The sequence below is a fragment of the Argentina silus genome (genome assembly GCF_951799395.1).
Source record: "Argentina silus genome assembly, chromosome: 1".
NCBI lineage: Eukaryota > Metazoa > Chordata > Actinopteri > Argentiniformes > Argentinidae > Argentina > Argentina silus.
Window position 1 is genome coordinate 14,248,107 of NC_139655.1, and position 25,945 is coordinate 14,274,051.

Genomic DNA, 25,945 nt, shown 5'->3' on the forward strand with positions numbered 1-25,945 from the left:
TTAGTAGATATCCATTATCATTATCATTGCTTTTACCTGTGTGTGTGTGTGGGTGGGTGTGTGTGTGTGGGTGGGTGTGTGTGTGTGGGTGGGTGGGTGGGTTGGTGTGTGTGTGTGTGTGGGTGGGTGGGTGGGTGGGTTGGTGTGTGTGGGTTGGGTGGGTGGGTGGGTGTGTGTGTGTGTGTGGGTGGGTGGGTGGGTTGGGTGGGTGTGTGTGGGTGGGTGGGTGGGTGGGTTGGGTGGGTGTGTGTGGGTAGGTGAGTTGGGTGGGTGTGTGTGTGTGTGGGTTGGGTGGGTGTGTGTGTGTGGGTGGGTTGGGTGGGTGGGTGTGTGTGTGTGGGTTGGGTGGGTGTGTGTGGGTGGGTTGGGTGGGTGGGTGTGTGTGGGTGGGTGGGTGGGTTGGTGTGTGTGTGTGTGGGTTGGGTGGGTGGGTGTGTGTGTGTGTGTGGGTTGGGTGGGTTGGGTGTGTGTGTGTGTGTGTGATTAATGTGATAATATGCAACTTGTGACAGTGACCCACTGTCTCCCTCCCTAAGGGTCGAGCGGGCGAGCGGGGCTTTTTCGGGCGTAAGGGAGAGAAGGGCACATCCTACTACCCGAACTTTGGCATTGGTGTAAAGGGAGAGCTGGGGACACAGGGACCCCTTGGACCCCCAGGACCCCCAGGCCGACCAGGCAGAGATGGAATCAATGGCTTCCCTGGACAGCCTGGACCGCCTGTGAGTGTCCTTACTAGAGTTATCCAGTCCACACACACCACACACACACACAAACACACATACATACACTGATGCTTTAATTCCTCTGGTTTTTCTAGGGTGATGGTGTTCAAAGTTACGGTGGAGAGAAAGGTTTCCCTGGGTTTCCTGGGGTTAAGGGGCGCTCTGGTGAACCAGGAGAGAATGGCATTGGCTATCAGGGCACCCCTGGTGCCCGCGGGCTCTCTGGTGAACCTGGCATCCACGGCCTGCCAGGACAACCTGGCTTACCTGGGCCTCCAGGTATGTGCCACCACGGACACCAACGAGGGAGCCGTGTGTGTGTATGTGTTTGAGAGAGAGAAAGCTTGTGAGCGCACGTGTGTGTGTGTGTGTGTGTGTGTGTGTGTGTGTGTGTGTGTGTGTGTGTGTGTGTGCGTGTGTGCGTGCGTGTGTGTGTGTGAACATAAGTGAGTGTGTGTCATATTTTCTTCACAGGGAAACATGGTAATCCTAAATCTTCCAGGTTGACTTCGACAGTGTCTCACTCGTTTACCATTTAGACCACGGCAGTAACTCAGTAGATGACTAAGTCATAGACCACATCCCATCCAAACCCACACAGACCTGGGACAGACAGGCCGTAGCTACTGTACGTCGTAAAGGTTATTGCTAAGCAGCGGCCCAGCTTGCTACGGTTTCCTACATTCCCATTCCCTGCAGTTGGCTGTTAATGGCCTCCATTAATGTGCTTACACTCAATCTCCTCTAGCCAATCTGTAATCTATAATCTGCAGCAGCTTCATCGATTGATGCAGATCGACGAGATTTTAAACGCTATGTTTGCTTAATGGCTACTACTGTGCTTCTTCAATCTCAGAGGAGAGACTCACGGAGCTGTTAAAGAAAATATGGATTTTCTTTTTTTTACCATGTAGTACAGTAAAAGGGATCGAACTCCAATTAAACAGCATTAGGATAGTTTCAGTGGCTATTCAGGGTTAGCAAATCAAATCAAAGTTTATTTATCATATGCACAGGACACAGCAGTAAACAATACAATGAAATGCTTTTAACAAGCTACCTCTCAACAGTACAGTGAAATACAAGCATAGTCGTAGAATTGGATACTGTGTCCTCCGTATTCCTTCTGTTGTCAAAGTCAACATCTTCTCTGAGATTGAACGACACAAACAGAGACAGCATTTTGCCGCTCATCAGTATGAAAGTGTGTGAGTGTGTGCCGTGCTCATACTCTTCTGATACCATCATGCCTATGCTAAAACTGATTCATTTTTCTCTTTTTAATAATATGAGGGTCATTGTCTTCTGACGAGATGTTGAGAGAATGAGGAGAGAACGAAGCAATACATTATGAAACTGTTTTGTAAGTTTGAACTTCCAAATTCAAGTTGTATACCTTTTTTCTTTTTTTTTTAAAACAAAAACCAAAACATTTGCTATTTTCTCCCTCTCTCTCTCCTCTTCATGAAGGGAATAACCTTGACCAAGCATCTTATGATATTTACACATTATTGCTTTTGCTTTAACGGACTGAGCCTTGATAATTGAACGAGCTGAATTTTTTACTTTGATTTGCTGATGACTGACTGTATGATGAATGCTTTTTTAATTGCTTATGCATTGATTGGCGTGACTGTATGCAAATGACCTGAATGAACTGGCCTTTCTCCTGCCATCCTATCTCTCTCTCTCTCTCTCTCTTTCTCTCTCTTCTCTCCCTCTCTCTCTCTCTCTCTCTCTCTCTCTATCTCTCTCTCTCTTTATCTCTCTTCTCTCCCTCTCCCTCTCTCTTCTCTCTCTCCCTCTCTCTTCTCTCCCTCTCTCTCTCTCTCTTTCTCTCTCTTCTCTCCCTCTCTCTCTCTCTCTCTCTCTCTCTCTCTCTCTCTCTCTCTCTCACTCTCCATCCATCTCTCTCACCCCCCTGTGCATGTTTATCTGACCAGGTGACAACAGCTGTGGGCAAGAAGGGGTTAATGCTGCAGGTGAGACGCTTTAGAGCTGCAGTTTACAGAAACCCAGAGCCACAGATGCACCGCTGGACGCCATGTTGGCTCAGAACACTCCATCAAAATTGGATTCCAATGAGAATGTATTGGCATTCTAGACTGGAATGTTATTGTTATGGAATGTTTGGAGCCAAGATGGAGGACCGTTGGAGAAACTCTGTATGTGTGTGTCTGTGGGTCAAGAGAAACCAGAGCACCCAGTGCCCCATGTTGGATAAGACACCTCAAGTGCCCAGAGCCACGTGCAGAATGAAGTCAATGAACTCCTCAATGGGCAGAGCTGTCATTGGCTTGTCAATCATCTATTCATGATGGAACCAATGGAAGCTCCCTGCTCCCTATCACCTAGGGATTCCACTTGGGTCGAGTCAGTTGATGATTGACAGTTGATGAGTTCTCCACCTGTTGTGGAGTTTGGAGATCCATCTCTACTGACGCTACGTTCTTAGAACCATAGCTTTGACGCTTGAGGTGTTTCATCCAATCAGTTGGACAGAGGCAACTGCAGTCCATTACTTTGTTACCTTCTCCTCCAATCAGAGCTGCTGAAGCCTGGCGCATGTGTTAAGCCCTGCCTATGCTATGTGCTTTAACCAGGGGAGGGAGGGAGTTGTAGAGTACAGGGTTATCCGTACAGGGTTATCCGAGGAAGTTAAACCAGGTTACCTGTATATATGTACTGTAAGCCTTCAACAAGGGTACTTAAAATAATGTGGAATTGACAGAATTGACAGAATACCAAACATAAGACAGACACAAAGTTCCAGCTGTTAAACAGTGTGTACATGTACACCTACCATTACACAGTACCAGTCAAAGGTTTGTATACAAACTTGCCAAAAGCGTGCAAAGCTGTCATCAAAGCAAAAGGTGGCTACTTTGAAGAATCTAAAATATAAAACATATTCTGGTTTGTTTAACACTTTTTTGTGTACTACATCATTCCATATGTGTTCTTTCATAGTTTTGATGTCTTCAATATTAATCTAAAAAATCAAAAAAACATTGAATGAGAAGGTGTGTCCAAACTTTTGACTGGTACTGTACAATCACCTCTAACTGTACATGACTGTAACACACTTATTCTACTCAATCAATCGATTACTAACTAGCTTCAATCAACATACAGTTAGGTCCGGAAATATTTGGACAGTGACACAATTTTCATAATTTTGGCTCTGTACGCCACCACAATAGATTTGAATGAAACAATCATGATACAATTGAAGGGCAGACTTTCAGCTTTAATTCAAGGGGTTGAACAAAAATATTATATGAAATGTTTAGGAATTGCAACCATTTTTATATGCAGTCCCCTATTTTTATGGGCTCAAATGTAATTGGACAAATTAATATAATCATAAATAAAATGTTCATTTTTAATACTTTGTCGAGAATCCTTTGCAGGCAATGACTGCCTGAAGTCTGGAACCCATGGACATCACCAAATGCTGGGTTTCCTCCTTTGTGATGCTTTGCCAGGCCTTTACTGCAGCTGTCTTCAGTTGTTTGTTCATGGGTCTTTCTGCCTTTAGTTTTGTCTTCAGCAAGTGAAATGCATGCTCCATCAGGTTGAGATCAGGTGATTGACTCAGCCATTGCAGAATATTCCACTTCTTTGCCTTAAAAAACTCTTGGGTTGCTTTCGCAGTATGTTTTGGGTCATTGTCCAAATGTACTGTGAAGCGCCGTCCAATCAACTTTGCTGAATTTGGCTGAATCTGAGCAGTATATCCCTAAACACTTCAGAATTCATCCGGCTGCTTCTGTCTTCTGTCACATCATCAATAAACACTACTGACCCAGTGCCATTGCCATCACACTGCCTCCATCGTGTTTTACAGATGATGTGGTATGATTAATTGATAAAGAAATAACAAAGGAATAGCCCACACCTGTCCATGAAACAGCTTTTGAGTCAATTGTCCAATTACTTTTCCCTGAAAAAAGGTCCCTTGAAAAAGGGGGGCTACATATAAAAGAGCTGTAATTCCTAAACCCTTCCTCCAATTTGGATGTGAATACCCTCAAATTAAAGCTGAAAGTCTGCACTTTCATCCATATTCATTATATAACTAACTTGAATATGTTTTGGTAAACAGCTAAAATAACAAAAATTGTGTCAGAGTCCAAATATATATGGACCTAACTATATAACATCCTCATGATCCAATCACACTTAACCAAATAAATTCATACCCATGAATAATAGACTTATACAGATAAGCATCCATGACAGTAGATGCCAGCAGTAGAGAGATCGGCATGGCAACTTCAGTCCGCGGGAGTCACAGACACTTGCATTAGGATCATGTAGTGTTTACTGCAAGTAGTGAAGCAGAATGTATGATATTGATGGCCAATATAGAAGTTAGAGCTATGTAGATAGTGTGTTCATATGTAAGAGCTATGTAGGTAGTGTGTTCATATGTAAGAGCTACGTAGGTAGTGTGTAAGTATGTAAGAGCTATGTAGGTAGTGTGTTCATATGTAAGAGCTACGTAGGTAGTGTGTAAGTATGTAAGAGCTACGTAGGTAGTGTGTAAGTATGTAAGAGCTACGTAGGTAGTGTGTAAGTATGTAAGAGCTATGTAGGTAGTGTGTTCATATGTAAGAGCTACGTAGGTAGTGTGTAAGTATGTAAAAGCTACGTAGGTAGTGTGTAAGTATGTAAAAGCTACGTAGGTAGTGTGTAAGTATGTAAGAGCTATGTAGGTAGTGTGTAAGTATGTAAGAGCTACGTAGGTAGTGTGTAAGTGTGTAGCAGCAGCACCTAGAAGTCCTTCCTTCCCTGCTCTATTCCTGTGTGTGTGTGTGTGTGTGTGTGTGTGTGTGTGTGTGTGTGTGTGTGTGTGTGTGTGTGTGTGTGTGTGTGCGTGTGTTAACCATGATGTGACTTTTACCAGGAGTAACGCTACCTTGTCGTATCCCTGGCGATGATGGAGCCCCCGGATACCCCGGTCAACCTGGAAGACCAGGTACCTTCATATGCATAGACACCAGAATATTCAACCTTTATTCCATCGGACCAGGAAGTCTCAGGAGGTTCAGAGCAATTAGAGGAACCAGTGGAGGCTAGTGGAGGTAGAAATCGGAGGACGGGCTCATTGTAATGCATGGAACGGAATGAGGAATGGTATCAAACACGTGTGAGGAATGGTAGCATCCCAATCCTTATTCCGTTCCATGCATTACAATGAGTCCGTCCTCAAATTTCCACCTCTACAGCATCCCCTGGTCTTTTATGAGTATTGATTTATAGTCAAATATGGGGTTTAAACTATGTGTGATGTTGTGATTTTTACTATTGTTTAGTGTCTTAGGAGGACCATAAAGGGAGGTTCTGATGGGTTTACTGTTAATGTGATTATAGTTATTTGAGCTGTGTGTGTGTGTGTGTGTGTGTGCGTGTGTGTGTGTGTGTGTGTGTGTGTGTGTGTGTGTGTGTGTGTGTGTGTAGGTCCTAAGGGCCAGGCTGGTTTCCCCGGGGGCTCTGGTCGCCCTGGGTTTGACGGTGGGAAGGGAGAGAGAGGAGACCCTGGTTTTGGAGGACAACCTGGACCACAGGGTAACACACACCTCATGCTCTTCTTGTTCTTGTTCCTCTTTATCACTTTGGATCGTATTCATTGACACTCCTGTCCTCTGTAGCATGGCCATCTAGTGATCACAGATCGACAAACCTGTGCCATGACTCGTGCTGCTCTCTTGTTTACCTTCTCTCCCTCTAGCTGATCTATTTGTAATTGAAATGTGTAATGTGTGATGCACTGTGTGTATATTGTAATGGTGTCATGTACTTTGCAACAATAAAGTTGTATGGAATTGAATGAACTCTCATCCTCTCTCTCCTCTCCTCTCCTCTCCTCTCCATCAGGTTTCTCTGGCCCCAGAGGAGATGCAGGGGGCCCAGGTATCCCAGGTGTGGGTCATCCTGGAGCTCCAGGGAAGGACGGTCTCCCTGGGCTTTCGGGGGGTAAGGGCCGACCTGGGGAGGTGCTGGGGGCCTTGCCTGGGCTCAATGGTCAGCCTGGCCTGCCTGGACTACAAGGAGACAAGGGAGAGCCTGGATTCTCAGGTCTCCCTGGAGTACCTGGTGGGTTTCATCATAGTGATTTATTGATTTATTGATATATTACTTTTTACAATAATAATAATAATGATGTATTGCATTGATATAGCACTTTTTCAGTATGTTCAAACTACTCTACCCTGCATGGGAATTATTCAACTACTGAAGTAATATCTTAGATCCATGCCACCCCTGAGTATAGGGTATAAAACGATAAAACGACCCTGCCCCAGAAGGTCCTGAGATCATGTGTTCCTGTTGTTAAACTTTTTCATTGACCTATGTTTATTCTACACTCTATGTATACACGGCATACAGTGCATAGGCTATCTTGTCATGGATCCAATAGCGCATAAGACAGAACAACAAAAGGTCTGAGAAGGTCCATTTGCATGATCCATTTCAATGACAACTATATCTGTTGTCATGTAGGCCTATGTCTCTTCCTCTCCCTCCCTGTGTCTGACCCCTGTCCTCTTCGCTGTCCCAGGTTTTGACGGACGGTCCAACGTTCCCGGACCGAAGGGGGAGCGTGGTCATGATGGTTACCCTGGAGCGACCGGTCTTCCTGGTCTTCCAGGAAGCATCACGGGCGGAACTCCTGGTGCTCAGGGACCAGCTGGAAGCAAAGGATCTCCAGGATCTCCAGGTGAGACAGGGAATTCTGTTGACTCTTATCACAACAGAGCTGTGTGGAATCTTTCAGGAATGTTGACATTAATCCATTGACCTCAAGCCCTACCTCCCATATAACCAGTGTGTACCAGGTTTGATGTAGCAGCTAACCACAGATCTAGGATCAGATTACCCTGCCACACATCCTCACTGTAACCATTGTGGGGATGAAGAAACATCTGACCCTGTATCAGTGAAGAAGGGCAACTTCTACTCTCTCTGTGTAGGTCCCTCCAGAAGGTCCTGAGAAGGAGATGTTTTCCTGTTATTAGACTTTTTCATTTTTAGCATAGAGAGAACATCCTACATGCCTGTTGGTTGTGAATGCACCCCGCACCCTTCACCTGGTTGATCCATTCTCTCTAGTGTGTTTCTCAACTGTGTTTCTCACTGTGGTTGCCTGTTTTTGATCTTCACCACCAAAAGCATCTCTTCTTACCCTCTTCTCTCCTCCATCTCCATCCTCTCTTCTTCTTCCTCCTCCTCCTCATTTTCCTCTTTCCTCTCTTCCTACACCATCACCATCATCTTCATCCATCCTCTCATCCCTCCATCCCTCTCTTCTTGGTGTTGGGTCACTCCCTAGGCTGTCAAGGTGAGATACTCTTTCCCCCATGCCCCGCCCATGCCCCGGCTTTAGACCAGTTGCCCTAACCACCCCTCCCCACCCCACCCATCTGACTACCTCTCCATGCTCTTCAAGAGAGTGTCCAGAGAGAGAATTGGAAAAAAAATGAAAGTTTATTTTCAACTTTCTATGTTTTTTTTCAGGTAGAACTAATCATAGCTGTATTTGTGTGTTGGACCTCTACTAAATCTAACCAACGCCCTGCTGGCCAGTGTGTGTACAGCAGCAACTGTAACATGCTTGTGTGATCCCTTACCTACCGCTTTCATCCCATTTTAACAATCCAGCCCACTGACCTACAAGTCTAGAGGCCTATTCTAGAAGCTTTTAGAGATTAGAAAATCCAGGCTTTCTAGAAGGTAATAGGCAGTTGAGCTAGTTTATTCACCCTGGAATTGCACTTGAGTCTATAGTAGTGCAACATTTTATCATGACAATGAATTTGAAAATATCATTTAAATATCTCTGGATAAGAGATTTGAAGAAACACAAACACAAAGTAAGTTATATCTGACTGCAGATATAGTGCATCTTTTTCTACCCCTCTTTGACATTTTCATTGATTATTTCCATATATCTACCTTTCCTTCATAAATGTGCAATTTCAGCCTAATGTAGAAGATGAAACAATGTAATGCAATTGCAATTGTATTACATTGTTGTTGTCATGGGTTGTGCCTAGTTTTTGCTTGCTTTTTATTTTATTTATTTTTTAATTCAGAATAGGCGCAATACATAATACAGTCCTGTATTTTATCATCTTGGATTATGATTGGCGTTTTATTTGCATTGTTCTTATCGTTGGCAGTGTTATACAGGTAAGTTGTGTTTATAACAGTGTAATAAAGTAAGTTATATTTATAGCAATGTAATAAGTGTAAGTAGATAACAGTGTTACTGACCAGTTGACCAAAGTTGACCAGTTCTGAAGCAGGTCTATAACACCTTTGTGAAGCAGCTCACCTGGTAGAATGTATGTCTTATGTGTTGAAGTATATGTGTCTGAACTGGTATCCTCTTCACTCCCACGCTCCAGGTTACCCAGGTCTGAAGGGCGCCAGAGGCGACCCCGGCTTCCCAAGCCCCGTTGGGGCCAAGGGCACCAGAGGTGGGCCAGGCACTGATGGGTCTCCAGGACTCAGGGGTCTCACAGGACCACCAGGCCACGGAACACGCGATGGCATCCCTGGAGGACCAGGAAGGAAGGGTAGGGTTTCTTCTTCTGTTGCTTTTTATGGTGGTTTCCAACCAAACACAGTACATGGTCCTTAAGCTCCATCAACTGGACGGGGTGAAAAGACAAAAATCAAAAAGTGTACAAAATGACACACCGACTTACACAACATGGTAAGGTGCTTTTGAACACATGATAGCCATGCTGATATCACAATGAATATGGCACCATAGAATTACAATTAACTAAACTTCCAAATGGTACACCAAAGATTTGAATGGGCATGTCTGTTCTACTGATTCTAACTTTATGTAGGCCCACCTTCTTGTGTTTTATTGCTTTAACCATAGCTAACTCCCTTGCCATAATGCCTCACCATTGACCAGCTGGATTATTTTATATTTTAACATTTGAGTATTTCTCTCAGCCAATATAATCCTTCAGACTACTGCTAGGGATAGATAGAATGCAGGGGAGGCTGGTGGAGGTACAAATCAGAGGATGGGCTCAATGCATGGAACAGAATGGAACACACATGTTTGATACCATTCCTCATTCCATTCCATGCATTACAATGAGCCCGTCCTCCGATTTCTACCTCCATCAGCCTCCACTGCATTTGTGACACTGCGATTGACCTGATTTACAACTGTCATTGTTTTTGCCAGGTGAGAGCGGTTACCCTGGATTGGTCGGCTTCCCCGGATTGCCAGGTAACCCCGCAACTCCTGGTCGCCCAGGAGGAAAAGGACTTCCTGGAGGATCAGGAAGAGATGGACTACCAGGAGCGTTTGGATCACCAGGACACAAGGGTACGGGAGTAACAGAACCACTACATGGACAGTAGAATGGAGGGCTGAAAGTGAAGTCTGAAATCCTGCACACAGTTGTTTTTCTTTTACAGTTGTTCTTCGTAGCCACATGCAACGTGTAGATAACTTTCATGTTGACTGTGCTGTGTATGTGTGTGTGTGTGTGTGTGTGTGTGTGTGTGTGTGTGTGTGTGTGTGTGTGTGTGTGTGTGTGTGTGTGTGTGTGTGTGTTCCAGGTGACCGAGGGTACCCTGGTCCTCCAGGCCCAGCCTCTCTACCACCCAGATTTGAGTACTTGGAGAAGGGAGAGAGGGGCGACGGTGGTGGCAGCGGCCATCCTGGATTCTCCGGACCTCGAGGTACAGTACTGTTATTATCACAAGGTGTTATCAGAAGGTGTCTTTGACTTTCAAGATCCATACAAGTCTGCTTTGTCTTTATCAAGCCACTTCATTATGTAGAAGGTAGCACAGAGACGCTGAAGAAACACATATGAAATTGCATGATATTGTATATCATAAACCCTAAATTAAAGCATGAGAAAGACCATTTTATGTTTCCCCCCACCACCTCCTAAAACCACCATTTTGTGCCTGTGTATCCCCAGGTGATAAGGGTTTCCCAGGACAGCCTGGTCGTCAGGGCCAGCCCGGCCTGCCTGGGTACCCTGACAACAGTAAAGGAGAGCCAGGACAGCCCGGTTTCCCTGGATCCCCTGCATCCCCAGGCTACCCTGGACCCAAGGGCTCCCCAGGGGTGTTGGGCTTCCCTGGCCTGCCTGGACCCAGGGTAAACTCCAACACACGCACACACACAAACACACACACACACACACACACACACACACACACACACACACACACACACACTTCACTATGTTATACTGAGCATGATATCTTGTCCCATAGGGTGATGATGGTGGACCTGGTTACCCTGGCAACAGTGGAAGCAATGGTCAGCCAGGTGCTAAAGGTAGGTGACCTCTGTCCTCTTCTCACCTGTGTTAAACTCTTCCCTGGGTGTGTTTGTTTTCATACCTGTGGTGTTCTCTCACCTGTCTAACCCCTCATACCTGTACCATTCTAGCCGGTAGCTTCACTTCTCACTGTACTGTTATTCCACATTCATCCTCAGGAGAGAGAGGTGAAACGTACATCTACTCTGGGAGTCCTGGAGCCAAGGGCCTGCCAGGAGACAACGGCTACTCAGGTGGGTCCCACCCCGCTGGGCTGCGGGGGCTTAGCCATCCTCCTTCCTCATATCTCTGGTTCTGACATTCAGGTTTTCATGAAATATTTTGTGCATCAACTGTATCAACATTAGCTGTATCATTATGTTTTAAAGGCCTTTTCACTGTCATCATTGCCTTAATAGTGAACTGTTTTTGTTACATTCAGTGCTATAGTGTATTGTTGTACTGTTACATTGTCATGTTGCTGCCCTCTTTGGAGGTCTTTATAAATAATGTAATGTCATAGTTCTAATTCTCTCTCTCTGATTGGCCCATCTTTTTCATTGTAGTACAGTGCAGTAAGCCATAGGTCTGACTCCTGACACCTGATTGGTCTCTTTTCCCAGGTGGGCGTGGCAACGATGGCGCTCCCGGTGACAATGGTTTCCCTGGAGCCCCTGGTTACAGTGGACAGAAGGGTGCCCCGGGAGACCCAGGCAGACCCGGACTCATGGGTGAGTGATGTGTCTTATTATTAAGATGGTTCGGTGCTGTTCTAGAAGCCTCTTACACCAATTAGGCTTAAACACTCCAGTAATACCAGTTAACCTCTGTAGTATCAACCTCATCATCACTTCACCATTATGCCTGTCTGTTGCTCACCCTGGTTGTGTTTTGGGGTTGCCCCCCCCCCCCCACCTCCTCAGGTACCAATGGGTTCCCTGGCCTTAAGGGTCTGAACGGCTACCCAGGAGGGACTGGTCTAGGTGGGGCACCTGGTCAACCTGCCACCCATGGCCCCTCCGGAGAAAAAGGTGAGACACACACTGGCACCTCATATACACATTTCATAGTTAGTTGTAAAATAGCATTTGCCATTAGCATTGTTTCCCCTGTATGACGGCTGCCTCAAATGCCTTCCTGTACAGAGAATCAAAACAGGCCTCTCTCTTTTGAACAACACAATTACTGTGTATTAAGATGACAGAGCTGTACTGTATGATCAGTGGTTAATGTGGACATGGATAACAAACTGTAGTATTAGAACTATAGACTACTAGACTAGTGATCAAATATAGTACTATAGTACTATTTAGATCCACAATAGCCGTCACAATTTCTACAGCTGCTCTTGCTGGGAAACACAAAACACAATACCAAACAATCTTAGACAAAGATAATACAGAGCTGACGACAGGGTATTAACATAGTCTATGTATCTCTCATTGATGTGATGGTGCTGATTGTGTTTTTCTCTCCTCAGGTCTGTCTGGGCCACCTGGTCTGGACGGGCTGAACGGATTGGCTGGACCTAAGGGACCAGCTGGAACACCAGGTCAGTCTCCTGACCACATAGGTCTATGTCACTTCCATTCTCTTGGGGGTTTTTTATATAGTGTTACCTTACGATATACAATAATAGAACTTTAACTATAATGCAGTAGTATACAACACAACACAATAATCAGACACTGTCAGTGTGCATGTATACATATACACCCTTAATCAGTCTGATTGTAATCCCCTGTATGTGCAGGTGTAAATGAGGGGGGTCGTCCTGGCTCCCCTGGAGCCGACGGTCTGAAGGGAGAGAGGGGCGTGTCTTTCTCAGGAGGCCCAGGCTTCAACGGGGAGAAGGGAGCCAGGGGAGATCAAGGTGAGACAGAGATGTGCAGCTGGAGATTAGAGCTATAGACACATGGCCTGGTTGAAAGGATTAAAAGGTGTCTTTCAGATTAAAAGGTATCTATAATGGAGAGTCCATTGAAAGTGTGATTCAACAGCCAATCTAGGCATAATCTTTATCTGGGAAACCAGGCTTTAGAATGGGATGTTTTAGTTCAACTTGTATTCACTTACTAAAATGTCATTTTTTGTCATTAGTTTGTGCTGGTTTGAATTAGTACTGCTGCAGTGTAATATGGTTGTGGAGACATTCTGACTCTGGCTCTGTGCGGTGTTCAGGGGGTCCTGGAATGACAGGCTTTCCAGGTCTGACTGGCCCTCGTGGGGAGTCTGTGGGCTCTAACTTCCCTGGACCTGTGGGAGACCCCGGCCTGCCTGGCCTGGATGGAGAACAAGGTAAATACACCACCTGCTGAATATGCGGCTATTTCACTCTTCCTCTTGTTTCTCTTTCTTTACCCTGTTGTCATATTCTAATTGTCAGCTCTCTAGTTCTTTTACACATGCCCCTTGTTTTGTTCCTCTTTCTCTTCTTTCTTGTCATTTTCTTTCTTCTAACTTTCTTCTAACTCTTCTTCTCTCTTTATCCCTCACTTTGCCACCTCTTTATAATTTCCTCCCTAGTCAATTTGTCTTATCTTATTTCTCTTTTCCTCTCCATCCTCTCCTCCATCCTTAATTTAAATACTGCTCTGTTGTTCAACATTTATAAGCATGTATCACCAACTCTAATCTCATTTATAAGCACATATATGTCTATCACCAACACTAAGCATTTAGAAGCATCTATCACCAACTCCCATCTCATGTACAGTATAAGCATTTATAAACTCTTCTCTCCTCTCCTCTCCTCTCCTCTCCTCCAGGGTTCCGTGGTCCTCTTGGCCAACAAGGCCCACCAGGTCCCGGTACAGCCCAGGGAGACAGAGGCGACACTGGGTTACCAGGCTTCCCCGGCACCCCTGGTGTACGTGGAAGCCCTGCTGGCCCTGGCGGCCCTGGCCAGCCCGGAGGCAGTGGGTTCAAAGGTGGGGTCATGGAATCGCTGGATCAGAAAATGTTATTGACATTCGACAATGTGGACATTTTATTGGTGGTGCATAAGGCTAAATGATGACAGAAACACTGAATCGTTTCACCCGTTTCATAGATAGATGAGCAGTGATGCTTTGAAGAATCTCCTGTAATAGAGATGTGATTCTAGTGTGTTTCTCATGGGCTGTGTTGTGATTGTGTTGCACCCAGGAGAGAGAGGTGACTCTGGGTACAGCGGCGGCTCAGGAGGCCCTGGCTTACCTGGAGATTCAGGATACTATGGTGGTAAAGGACCCAAGGGATACAGAGGTAGGAGACTGACCCTTAACACACGCTGACTGTTATCTCAGCTTGTGTTTGGCAGTGAAGTTTCATGGAAGGAATTTGGAAGTCAGACTGATTGTCTTGAGTTATCGTTCAATAATGGTTTTCTTTCTGTCTGTGTCTCTCTGTCTTATTTGTCTTATTGCTCCTGTCACAATCTCTCCCCCCCAGGTCGAGCTGGTCGTAAGGGAGCCCCAGGTATCGTCATCCCTGGAGGGGAGTACCGGAAACCGTATGGTGAAATGGGTAGCACAGGAAACCCCGGTGCACCGGGTTACGCAGGAGAACCGGGACAGCCTGGCCTACCAGGGAGAGGAGGTGAGTACAAGACAGGGTCAATGACATTCTTTCCCACCATAGTGACTGATAAATGTCCCCAAGAGAGTCATAGAATACAAGTAAAAAAAATTAAGACTGGAAAACACAGTGAACAAAATGACTTGTATTCCAGATCTTTAAGGCAGGTTTGGTTCTACTACTGCAGGAAACGAGTTGAAACTTTTTAAGGAAGTGGGTATTCTTGGGGCAATTATTTTCCTAACAGTATTCATCTAACCCTCTCTCCTTTGGCCTACTGTGGCCCAGGTCATGTACTCTAACCCTCTCTCCTCTCTCTCTCTCTCTCTCTCTCTCTCCTCTCCTGTCCCCCAGGCGGTAAAGGCAGGCCTGGTGCTGTGGGGAAGCTGGGGAGGGATGGTTCTGACGGCCCACTTGGACCTCTGGGAGATGCTGGACCCCCCGGGTTCCCTGGAGCCACCGGGTCACAAGGTGAGCTCCATACGCAGGGGATAGAGTGAGATGGAGTGTGTGTGTGGTTGTGTGGTTGTGTGTGTGCATGCGTGCGTGGTTGTGTGCGTGCGTGCGTGCGTGCGTGCGTGCGTGCATGCGTGCGTGCGTGCGTGTGCCTGCCCATCTATGTGTGTGTGAGTGTGTCTACGTTTGTGATTCCACCTTAGTACTTTTTATTCATCCTGTATGCAACATCCCCCCCTGGCCTGTACTGACTGTCCCCCCCCCCCCCCCCCCAACCCCAGGTCAGCCTGGTAAGAATGGCCTGCCCGGTACCCCGGGAGGCTCCAGCCGCAGCAGCAGCATCGGCTACACCCTGGTGAAACACAGCCAGTCCACGGAGGTACCCATGTGCCCCCAGGGCTTGTCCAAGCTGTGGGATGGCTACAGTCTGCTCTATGTGGAAGGCCAGGAGAAGGCTCACAACCAGGACCTGGGTGAGTCTCATCATCAGTGTAGTAGAAGGCCCACAACCAGGACCTGGGGGTCATGGGCTCTGTCCTAATGGCTTCCTCTCAGGGTAGGATACTTTAAAGCTAATGGAACATGTGATGTAATTGTCAAAGTGAGAGGAGGGTGTTTTTATTTTACCTTGAAACTCTGTGTTATCATTCAAGGTCCTGTGTGTCTCTTCTCTCACTCTTTCACTTTCTGTCTCTCTCTCATTCTTTCACTTTCTCTCTCCATTCCTTACTTTCCCCCGCTCTGTCTCCCCTCCCCCCCTTCCCCCTCACTTCAGGTCTAGCCGGTTCCTGCCTCCCTCGTTTCAACACCATCCCCTTCCTCTACTGCACGCCCAACGAGGTATGCTACTACGCCAGCCGCAATGACAAATCTTATTGGCTGTCGACCACGGCGCCCATTCCCATGATGCCGGTGGGTGAGGAGCAGATCAGCCAGTACATCAGCAGGTGCTCTGTGTGCGAGGCACCCTCCCAGGCTGTAGCGGTCCACAGTCAGGACCTCACCATCCCCATGTGCCCTGCAGGCTGGAGGAGCCTCTGGATCGGATACTCCTTCCTCATGGTGAGTGTGTGTGTGTGTGTGTGTGTGTGTGTGTGTGTGTGTGTGTGTGTGTGTGTGTGTGTGTGAGCTCAAGCTGTAAGAAACAGTATTGTATCCAATGCTATCCATGAACTCAGATGTTGTGTAAACCTATTCCACTACACAATAAGCACGGTCTAATGCTCCATCCAGACTCTAACAGCCAAGTATTGTCTCCTCTCCCTCCCCCTCTTCCAGCACACTGCAGCGGGTGCAGAGGGTGGCGGCCAGTCCCTGGTGTCTCCTGGGTCCTGTCTGGAAGACTTCCGTGCCACACCCTTCATCGAGTGTAACGGGGCCAAGGGCACCTGCCACTACTTTGCCAACAAGTACAGCTTCTGGCTGACCACCGTGGAGGCCTCCCGGCAGTTCATCGACTCCCCCCCGCAGGACACGCTGAAGGGGAACCAGCTACGCACCAGGGTCAGCCGCTGCCAAGTCTGCAGCAAGCTCTTGTAGCTGGACGGAGATGGAGAGATGGAGAGAAGGAGAGAGAGAATATGGTGGTACAGAGAGACTGAAACATCTGGAGGAGATGGTGATGCTAACATGATGCCTCAGAAAGAGAGAGAGAGAGAGAGAGAGAGAGAGAGAGAGAAAGAGAGAGCGATGATGATGGTGGAGATTTAGGATATGAAAAAACAACAAAACAAAACATTGACTGACTGCTTGACTGAATTTGAGCCCCTCCTTCTTCACTTGAGTGTCTCAGAGAGGGTGCGAGGGGGTCTTGAAGGGCCAACGAGGGCCTTTCTGTGTGTTTATGATGCCCTTTTATCGATAACAGAGAGAGAGAGATGGATGGATATATAGAGCGAGAGAGAGAGGGAGGGAGGGATGGATGGAGAGGGATCATGGTGTGACTGTTCTTCACTAGACTATCATTGACAGTGGTGCTATATCGTCTGTTGTATGTATGTGTCTTTTTTTGTTACTTTCTCATTATGTTTTGAATCATTCTCGGCTACCTCGGAGAGTGCGTGCACCCAGATCACCCTCGGACAGCACTGAACCGCTAGAGTGTACACACCAGGGGAGGCTGGCGGAGGCAGACATCGGAGGACAGGCTCATTGGAAAGCAGGGAATGGACTGAGGAAACGTGTTCGATACCATTCCTCATTCCATTCCATGCATCACCACAAGCCCGTCCTGAGATTTCGACCTCCACCAGCCTCCATACCATTACATGACAACAGCTACAGCAACACACCAGAGAAACATCATACACTTACAGTGCGACTTACCTTTGTTAACTCTACTGCTAGCTAACCCCTTTTATACTCATGCCTACGACACCTATGATGTCAACACTTTAGATATATACAGTATATATATATATATATATATATATATATATATATATATACTGTATATTACTCCTTATGTTGTGACCATATATGTGATGAGAGATTTAGAGATATGCTTGTGATCCTATTAGAATCCATACAGTGTATCCTTTCTTTGGTGCTACCCTGAGACTCAACTTGAAATGCAGTACTTTATTTTCAACCAATGGCAAAAAAAGAAAGAAAGAAGGTGAAGCAGCACTTTTTAGAGTTGCATACAGAATGTGGTGATATCCCATAACAAATCACTAGAAACAAGGTCATATGATCAATTATAAAACCCATTTATGTGTATGTAAATGTATTGCACTGATGTGAATTCCTATATTGGGTGAGATAAAAAACAAAAAAGGCAGTCTAGGGAAGACATATCTCAACGTTAAACCTCTCAGTCCTGTGCCCTTTCAGCTTAGCTAGAGCAATGGAGGGCAACCTGAAGGTTCTCACCACTTGTAATTGCTTTGTTTCCAACATTTACAACATTCATGTCTTTACAGAAGAATATGCTAAAGATGTTAAATTGCTGTAACGCCGACGACAAACAAACAGGGTTGGAATAACGGGTGGGGGGGGGGGGGCGTTCAAGAGTACAACGACACACACATTTATGACTATGTCATCTCTTTTGAATACACCTCCCCCTGCGACTGGGACGAGCGACCAAGCCTAGTGTGCTGCAACATATCATTGAAGTGTTATAGTTGTTTATAATCCTCTTCTTCTCCGTGGTTCTTCTCACTCACTCACCTCAATATCCTTACTCCTTATGTTGTGACCAAAACAGGGGTTTTGAAACCCCCTCTATGCACCCCTCCCTCCTTGAGCCAAAACAACGACAAATAATAACCTTTAGGTGCTGTAGGAACCACAACTCACACACTCTCCATTAGAATGTTTATTATTGTACATATGCTTATTACACGCTTTTCACATGCTTATTACACTCTTACATTTTACAGAGCAAGGCCTATTGTGTAGTTGTAGTCCCTCTTTACTCTCCTCAGTCCCTAGCGTTTCAACATCCTTGGACAGGGTATGTAGAAGTTGCTGTTAACCATGTGATACAGGGTCAGATCTTCTTTACCCCCCTCTAATGGCTACGGTGTGGATTGGGGGGGTGTTTTATCTGATTATCTGATCTGAGATCTGGGGTTAAAGACAACTCATACCTACTGTAGACATCAGGGATGTAGTGGTAAAAATGAACACCATGGATTGAATAGTTAGGTAAACCCTTATGCAAACAACATTGACCTAGCAGAAAAGGTGGGTAAACCCTATTCACCAAAATAAAAAGGTGGATAAGATGCGTTTAGCTTCCACTACATCACTGGTAGACAACCGTGGACTGTTAAAGGTACTGGGTGACTTGTAACCACTATGACCACTATGTCAAGCACATAGGCCCCATCTCTCGTTGGTAGCCTTGAGTCTATGTACACCTTCTATAGGACTATTTTATTTTCCTCAATTGTCGTGTTTTCTTGTCTGTAATCTAGATTGTAATTATTTTACTTCACTGTATCCCCTGGTTTTAAGAGGTTATTTACAGAATGTTTGGGGGCCTGGTCTGTACATTTGATGGTAGAACGAAAAAAAAATGTTTTTAGGATATGTTTTATATGGAAATATATTCATCTATGATTATTTGAATAACACAAAAGGATAAAAACACATTTTATGTTTTGTTGTTTTGACATTGTCCTCTGATGTTTCATTCCACCATCCAATTGGAGAAAAAAACCCAGATACATTGATATTTTTAATACAAAAATCCATATATTTACATGTTTGCTGGAGAAAAAAGTGCCTACGATGAAAATGCAGTTGTGCAACACTTTCCTCAAAGAGGATACCCTAGACTGGTTGTGTCTGAAATGTGTATTTTTGTGTTCAGACTATGAAATAAAGAATTTAAACTAACTAGTTAAGAATGGTTGTATGTGAAAACGTGACATTCTATGATTGACTAATGACAAGTCTATGTGATGCAAAGGGCTCAAAATGACTACTTTGTTGTTGTAGACAGTTACCTCCTGAAGAGTGAAACATACAGACTACCTAACCAATACTTACACATTGCTGTGCGCTTGAAAAGACAAGATTAAAGTAACATTTAGGTGATAACATGCTGACCTTGTTGTCTCCTTCCTCTTGAAAGACACAGCTGCCATATTATTACTTTTGTTAGTGTGGTGGAATTCCAAGTTAAAATACTTTGAAATAAAATGCCAAAGACTAGAGCTGATGGTTTATTCAGAGACTTTTATTACAAGTAACAAAAGCCGAACTGGTTCACCAAGCAATTCCATTCTTTCTCTCAGTACATCCCTCACATGCAAATCATTTACACTTCCTGGTGCTCGCCACCAATATCATTCACCCGGTTGCTATACCTCGGAATATTTATAATTGGATTCCATAACTCACTTTTGGCCTCTTTGTCCTGTCTCATATGGAATGTCTATAATTGGTTAATATTACATCACCCCCTGTACTCCCCATTACTATTTCCTGTTTTTATGCTTGGCGATCTACTTCCTCTAGTCTCTCATCCTTTAATCCAACAACTTCTAAGTACCTCTTCATATCATTCCCTTCATAAATCAACATCTGGTTATCTCTTGGTTTGAGTCCCTTTCTACAACAACCCGTTTTCTTATGGAACATTTATAATTGGTTTTCATAACTAAGTTTTGGCCTCTTTGTCCTGTCCTATGTGGAATGTTCTCTCTTTATTTGTTCACTATGTTGCTGTTACATTTTGCATCACCAAGTCAAGATATTCCATTAGAAGGGGGTTACAGGTACACTATGAAAGTTGAATTGCTAAGTTCTTACCTCCATTTCTTTGCCTAGTGTTGACTCTATGGTTATCATTCTCCTATGATATAACATCAATTCATTTCTTGCCTCATTAAACCAGACAATCAGTAGTTTTAGGTTAACAAACTTTGGCAAAATAAGATGATGGCAGTAGCGGACTGGCAATCTGGGGGCTGGCCGATCTGTGGGCTGCAGGGCCGGTGGATGGGCCGGTCGATCTGTGGGCTGCGGGGCCGGTGGATGGGCCGGTCGATCTGTGGGCTGCAGGGCCGGTGGATGGGCCGGTCGATCTGTGGGCTGCAGGGCCGGTGGATGGGCCGGTCGATCTGTGGGCTGCGGGGCTGGTGGATGGGCCGGTCGATCTGTGGGCTGCAGGGCCGGTGGATGGGCCGGTCGATCTGTGGGCTGCGGGGCTGGCGAGAGACACAGCCCACTACTCCATCTCCCCTGGCGTGGCATTGGTCACGCAGCCCTGCCCACACTCGTCGGCTGAAAGTCCAGGGCCATTTTGTTGTCCCAGTCCATCCCTGGCTGATGCTCATCGATATGGAAAGTGGTGTCGCTTTTTGTCCAATGAGGTCATTTCTTGATATTGGGAAATATTTTGGAGCACCCCCAGTGGCAAAAACCTCCCTAATGTAACTTTAAAGCTTTTAACCATTTTTCAATATTTGAACCTTTCATCACTTCACCACATTGGTCAACAGTGAAAGGGGATGATGACTATATGATGTTTATTCATATACTTTGCCTAATCCAAAAAAACATATAAAAAGAAAACAGTGAACAATGCGCAAGTGCGGCCAACCAGTTTTCATGACGTAAAGCCTGGACTTCCAGCTGCTGCTAAGCATCCACCAACACCAACAACTCTGCAACACAGGAACGCGGATAATCATTTTTCGGCTGATTGGGGAACACATTAACAGGTACCTAATATCACTACCAACTAAACAAGTGTCGTGTGATGTTCTATATGTTGTAAATGGTTGATAAACGATGTTATCCGGTTATTACTAAGTGTGTTAGCGCACCGCTAGTCAGTAGCTAGCTAGCTACTGACTAGCTAGCTGGCCATCTTTTTTTGACAAATAAAGGTTTGTCTTCGACTTAAACTATCGTCATCTTACAATACTGTAGCTGGCCTTGGAAGTTAGTTAGATGGCAAGCTAGCTTGTCTTCATGACGATGACTGTTAGCTAGCTAGTTGCTTGCTGTGCTTCCCTAGCTAGATTATATGTAATTTAGCTACCATCTAGCCGCACAGCTACAAGCTCCATCAATATTTGGTAGCTAGTTAATGATGTTAGCTTACTCTCTGGGAGACATTGCAGCTAATGTTAACTTTGGACAACTGAACTTGCTCCAAGGGTTGTCTTTTGTAATAATTGAAGTTGACCATGTTCTTAACTGACCTCTTCTTCTCCCCTCCTTGTCCATCTCGACTTCCTTGTCTGTCTTAACTGCCCATCTCCCTTTCCTCCTCTACCTGCCTACTCTATCTCCATCTTTCCCCCCTCTCCTTTCTCCTCCCGCAGGTACGCTGGAATTTTCCGACACCCACTCGGACATGTCCTATGTCTTCATCAACGACTCATCGCAGACCAGCGTCCCCCTGCTGCAGGCTTGCATCGACGGGGACCTGCCCTTCGGCAAGCGCCTCCTGGAGACAGGCTGTGACCCCAACATCAGGGACAACAGGGGGCGCACAGGCCTGCACCTAGCGGCCGCCCGGGGGAACGTGGACATCTGCCGATTCCTGCACAAGTTCGGGGCGGACCTGCTGGCCACGGACTACCAGGGCAACACGGCGCTGCACCTGTGTGGTCACGTAGACACCATCCAGTTCCTGGTGTCCAATGGGCTCAAGATAGACATCTGGTGAGAAAGGATGGTCTGGGCTTGATGGAGAGACTTGTTGCTGTGAAAGGAAGAGGGGGCTGATAGACTTGTTGTAAGTGAGGATGGTCTGGGCTTGAGGGAGAGGAAGAGGGGGGCTGTCAGGCTGAGGTAGACTCCTTGTTGTGAAAGGAAGAGAGGGCTGGGATAGACATCCTTGTGAGAGAGACGGAGCTTGATGGGTGGCCTGGGAGCTAGGGTTATGCAGAAGTATCAGCTGAGTATCACAATATTACTTTTCTCTATACTATATTGATTATCCAGCCCTAGCCCCCTGAGCTATATCAATAATATATTGTATACATAGACAACCAAGGTGGTACACACTATGCAGTAGGTTATCACAGTAGTATTGTATCGTGGTACGTATGGTGAGGTGCTTGCCAATACCCATCCCTATTGGGAGCAGTGTTTTTGCAGGGCTTGGTATTAAGATTATGGGCAACGTCTGAATTACAGAGTGTCCCAGTGAAGCCAATACTACCCGGGTAAAAACTAAATCACATACTTGCGTTGATTTTCATCCTGGCGTAAGTGTTATATTAACATTGGTTATCACACAATAAATACAGGGTACTAGCAATATTTAGGCAGTCCCAGACAGTTTATGCGTTTATCCTCATGTGTGTATAATATATTTTTCTGTCTCCCAGTAACCACAACGGATCGACCCCTCTGGTTCTGGCCAAGCGTCGCGGGGTAAACAAGGACGCCATCCGCCTGCTGGAAGGCCTGGAGGAGCAGGAGGTGAAGGGATTCAACAGAGGAGCCCACTCCAAACTGGAGACTATGCAGATGGCTGAGAGCGAGAGGTGAGAGGGGGGGGTGGGGGGGGGGTGGACTGTAAGCTGGTGACCATGTAGAAGACTGAGAAGTGAGGGAGAGGGGTGAGAAGAGAGAGGCAGTGGGGTGAGGACAAGTGAGAGAGAGAAGGGATTCAACAGAGTGGGGCCTTGGCCGAGGCCGAGGACAACAAAACGGTCACATCATTGTGTGAGGACTTTTAACAATTTCCTCCTCTTCTCTCCCCCTCCCTCCCTCCCTCACTCCCTCCCTTCCTCCAGTGCAATGGAGAGCCACTCCCTGCTGAACCCCAACCTGCAGAACAGTGAGGGGGTTTTGTCCAGCTTCAGGACCACCTGGCAGGAGTTTGTGGAGGACCTGGGCTTCTGGAGGGTCCTGCTGCTGCTGGTGGTCATCGCCCTCCTCTCCCTGGGCATCGCGTACTACGTCAGCGGGGTGCTGCCCTTCTCCGCCAGCCAGCTGGAGCTTGTACACTAAGAAATGAGGAGTGGAAGAGGAGGGGATGGATGGATGATGAGTGGGAAGGGAGGGAACATGCATGGAGACACTAGGATGGGGATTTGAATGGACATGGGATAGACACACACACACACACACACACACACACACACACATATCTCTCAGTCTCTTACACGCTCATATACTCCCTCTCTCCTTCTAACATACTGTACACACGCTAACATGATTTCAGCAAGATGTTCTTCCTCCCCTCCTTGCCCCTCATCTTAAGTCAAATGCCAGACATGCAGTCATGCTTGCATGGTGTCATGTCATTCTGGGCCCTGTTTTCAGAACGCTTCAGAGCTAAAGCGTCTTTGTTTAACGAATTTCGTTTGGTCACACAAAGAGGATTTAATATCAAATATCAATGTGATAATTTTTCCTCTGTTGTGGTTGTCCAGCTGGGTTTCTAGAAAGAGCTAGAGTAGCATGCTAGCTATGAAGCGTACATGAAACTGTGCCTGACATGACTGACTATCCAAGGCTTCTAGTTGATCTGTGACCAGTCCCCAGCGGAGAGGAGGCTGGCGCGTATCGTAGCTGGAGTTATGCATTACCTGCATTTTGTGCTAGGACATCGTACAAAAAATACTGTATGTAATGTCATTTGCTTGTAACTTTTTCTCACCATGGCCAGTTGTCAGTTATAACGCTCAGTGTGCACACATTTGTAATTTTGTTTTTAATGTTATGACAAAACAATGACCCTAATATGGAACCGAGTGTCTTTTTATCCCTGCTATTCTAGGACAATGATAGCTTTTAAAGACTAACCCAAAATGAGGAGAAAATACACTTCTGCCACCGTGCAGATCATAGTAGAATTACGTTGGAATATCTATGGTATTTTAGTCTCAACAGTACTCAGTGTTATGTAAAGAGAAAATGTGGCATAGTGGAACTTTTCCCTAATGTTGTCAATGTTTTACATTTACATTTATGGCATTTAGCAGACGCCTTTATCCAAAGCGACTTACAACAAATACATTTATTTAAGTAAATGAATCATTTATCCAACAGTCATCATAAGACAAAGTAATGAATGCTCACCATGACACTAGGGCTATAGGCTATTGTCATTCAACATAACCACCCCATATTCACAGTGACAGTAACCTTTAATGTCCTTTTGTATTTTCTTGTTATGTTCTGTTATATACAACTTATTGTTTTTATTATTGTTTTGTGTTTAATTTGATGTATTATTCACTTGTATTTGCAGTTTTGGGCAGTGGAAAATGTTTAATTTTCCTACCTCCCCTGTAAGTACCATGTTGTTTATGGTAGATGCCATGTGGGAAGACCCTACCCCTAATTTTTAACCCTAAGCGTAACCTTAACCATTTTGTCTCGTCTTCAATGGGGAGATGTCAGAGTCGGATCCTCCCAAGGATCCCAGTTAGCACTTGCCTAGTGTTCATCACTCAAACCTGATCGTAATATATGTTTCTATGGTGTGATCCCTTCATGTTATGTTAACGACAAGGTTATACCCTTGCAAAGTGAATGTTACTTTCTGACACTTAAATTACTCTGTTTCATTCCATCATCCCCATCAAGAATCTTGTAACAAAGTAAAACTGCAATTCATTGAGTTCCTTCAATTGTTAGTTAAATTGGATGGGAATGTATTTAAAAGGGGTGCAGTAAGACCATTTTCCTGTCACCAAGTCTACATGAACTGTAGAGTAGCACCTTCATTGTGTGCCTTGAAAGAAGTGATGCTTGCTGTGTTTTAGTCCCTGACTGACATTCCCTGTGTTCACTGACAGCACGCACACTAGATGCATTAAAGCAGGGTTTGAATAACAAATAAAATATAAATAAGAATGTATACTTCAATGTGTGGGCCCCCCAAAATGATCTACGTTGGCCCCCCGAGAGTTGATAATTTGAACATACGTACAAAACCACGTTTTATGAAGATTATTTTGAAAAATTGTGTTATATTTACATAATAGTTAAATTCCATTCCGTCATACATAATGTCACACATTTGCAAACCATGTTTTATGTTTAATTATTGGCCTGTTGTTTTGTATATCTTATCATCTTGTAGAATAACATTTGAGGTATACATCATTTGATGTGGAAGAACAAATAAATCATGTGTACATTTCAGAACTACCAATCACTCTTTGTCTTTGAAGTGTTTGTGAGTTTTGTCTATTTCATTCTAACCAATATGATCAGATTCCCCACTTAATTGGATGTTAATCAGATGCTAACTGTTCAACAATAACAATACCTAACAATACACCTTGTAGGACCGGTCTAACTGGGGGTTTAGACACTGAGGAAGAAAACTGATGGTCTAATATAAAACATTTTATTTCAAGTTAAAAAAAGGCACATAACTGACTGATGAGAATAGAGTACATGTCAAATATTAGTACAAAATGTGTAAAACATCTCTCCTGGTCATATTTT

General features: G+C 45.2%; 2 protein-coding genes across 2 annotated transcripts in view; both read left to right on the forward strand.

The window, feature by feature from the left end:
- col4a6 (collagen, type IV, alpha 6) overlaps positions 1–19,408 on the forward strand; it is a 98,612-nt gene extending 79,204 nt beyond the window's left edge. Inside the window, exons 22-45 of the mRNA XM_083679740.1 lie at positions 537–719; positions 818–1,001; positions 5,635–5,706; positions 6,189–6,296; positions 6,606–6,824; positions 7,291–7,449; positions 9,140–9,310; positions 9,946–10,089; positions 10,326–10,448; positions 10,697–10,878; positions 10,998–11,061; positions 11,224–11,298; positions 11,668–11,775; positions 11,968–12,075; positions 12,525–12,596; positions 12,798–12,917; positions 13,226–13,342; positions 13,813–13,974; positions 14,192–14,290; positions 14,477–14,623; positions 14,957–15,073; positions 15,340–15,531; positions 15,834–16,120; positions 16,337–19,408. Coding sequence (XP_083535866.1) covers positions 537–719; positions 818–1,001; positions 5,635–5,706; positions 6,189–6,296; positions 6,606–6,824; positions 7,291–7,449; positions 9,140–9,310; positions 9,946–10,089; positions 10,326–10,448; positions 10,697–10,878; positions 10,998–11,061; positions 11,224–11,298; positions 11,668–11,775; positions 11,968–12,075; positions 12,525–12,596; positions 12,798–12,917; positions 13,226–13,342; positions 13,813–13,974; positions 14,192–14,290; positions 14,477–14,623; positions 14,957–15,073; positions 15,340–15,531; positions 15,834–16,120; positions 16,337–16,597 — 3,474 coding nt within the window. The 3' untranslated portion in view covers positions 16,598–19,408. The remainder of the gene's footprint in view (positions 1–536; positions 720–817; positions 1,002–5,634; positions 5,707–6,188; positions 6,297–6,605; positions 6,825–7,290; positions 7,450–9,139; positions 9,311–9,945; positions 10,090–10,325; positions 10,449–10,696; positions 10,879–10,997; positions 11,062–11,223; positions 11,299–11,667; positions 11,776–11,967; positions 12,076–12,524; positions 12,597–12,797; positions 12,918–13,225; positions 13,343–13,812; positions 13,975–14,191; positions 14,291–14,476; positions 14,624–14,956; positions 15,074–15,339; positions 15,532–15,833; positions 16,121–16,336) is intronic.
- Positions 19,409–21,143: 1,735 nt separating this feature from the next.
- On the forward strand, positions 21,144–25,649 carry ankrd46b (ankyrin repeat domain 46b). The gene is made up of 4 exons (XM_083677181.1): positions 21,144–21,240; positions 21,850–22,192; positions 22,864–23,022; positions 23,275–25,649. Exons 2-4 carry the CDS (start codon positions 21,882–21,884, stop codon positions 23,489–23,491), a joined length of 687 nt encoding a protein of 228 aa, XP_083533307.1. The 5' UTR covers positions 21,144–21,240; positions 21,850–21,881; the 3' UTR covers positions 23,492–25,649.
- The last annotated feature ends 296 nt before the right edge of the window (positions 25,650–25,945 follow it).

Bases quoted from the DNA above. Each gene is read 5' to 3' on its own strand.
- ankrd46b (XM_083677181.1), top strand. From the start codon at position 21,882: ATGTCCTATGTCTTCATCAACGACTCATCGCAGACCAGCGTCCCCCTG. The intron at 22,193-22,863 runs GTGAGAAAGGAT...TCTGTCTCCCAG, and splicing joins GGGCTCAAGATAGACATCTG to TAACCACAACGGATCGACCC. The intron at 23,023-23,274 runs GTGAGAGGGGGG...CCCTTCCTCCAG, and splicing joins CAGATGGCTGAGAGCGAGAG to TGCAATGGAGAGCCACTCCC.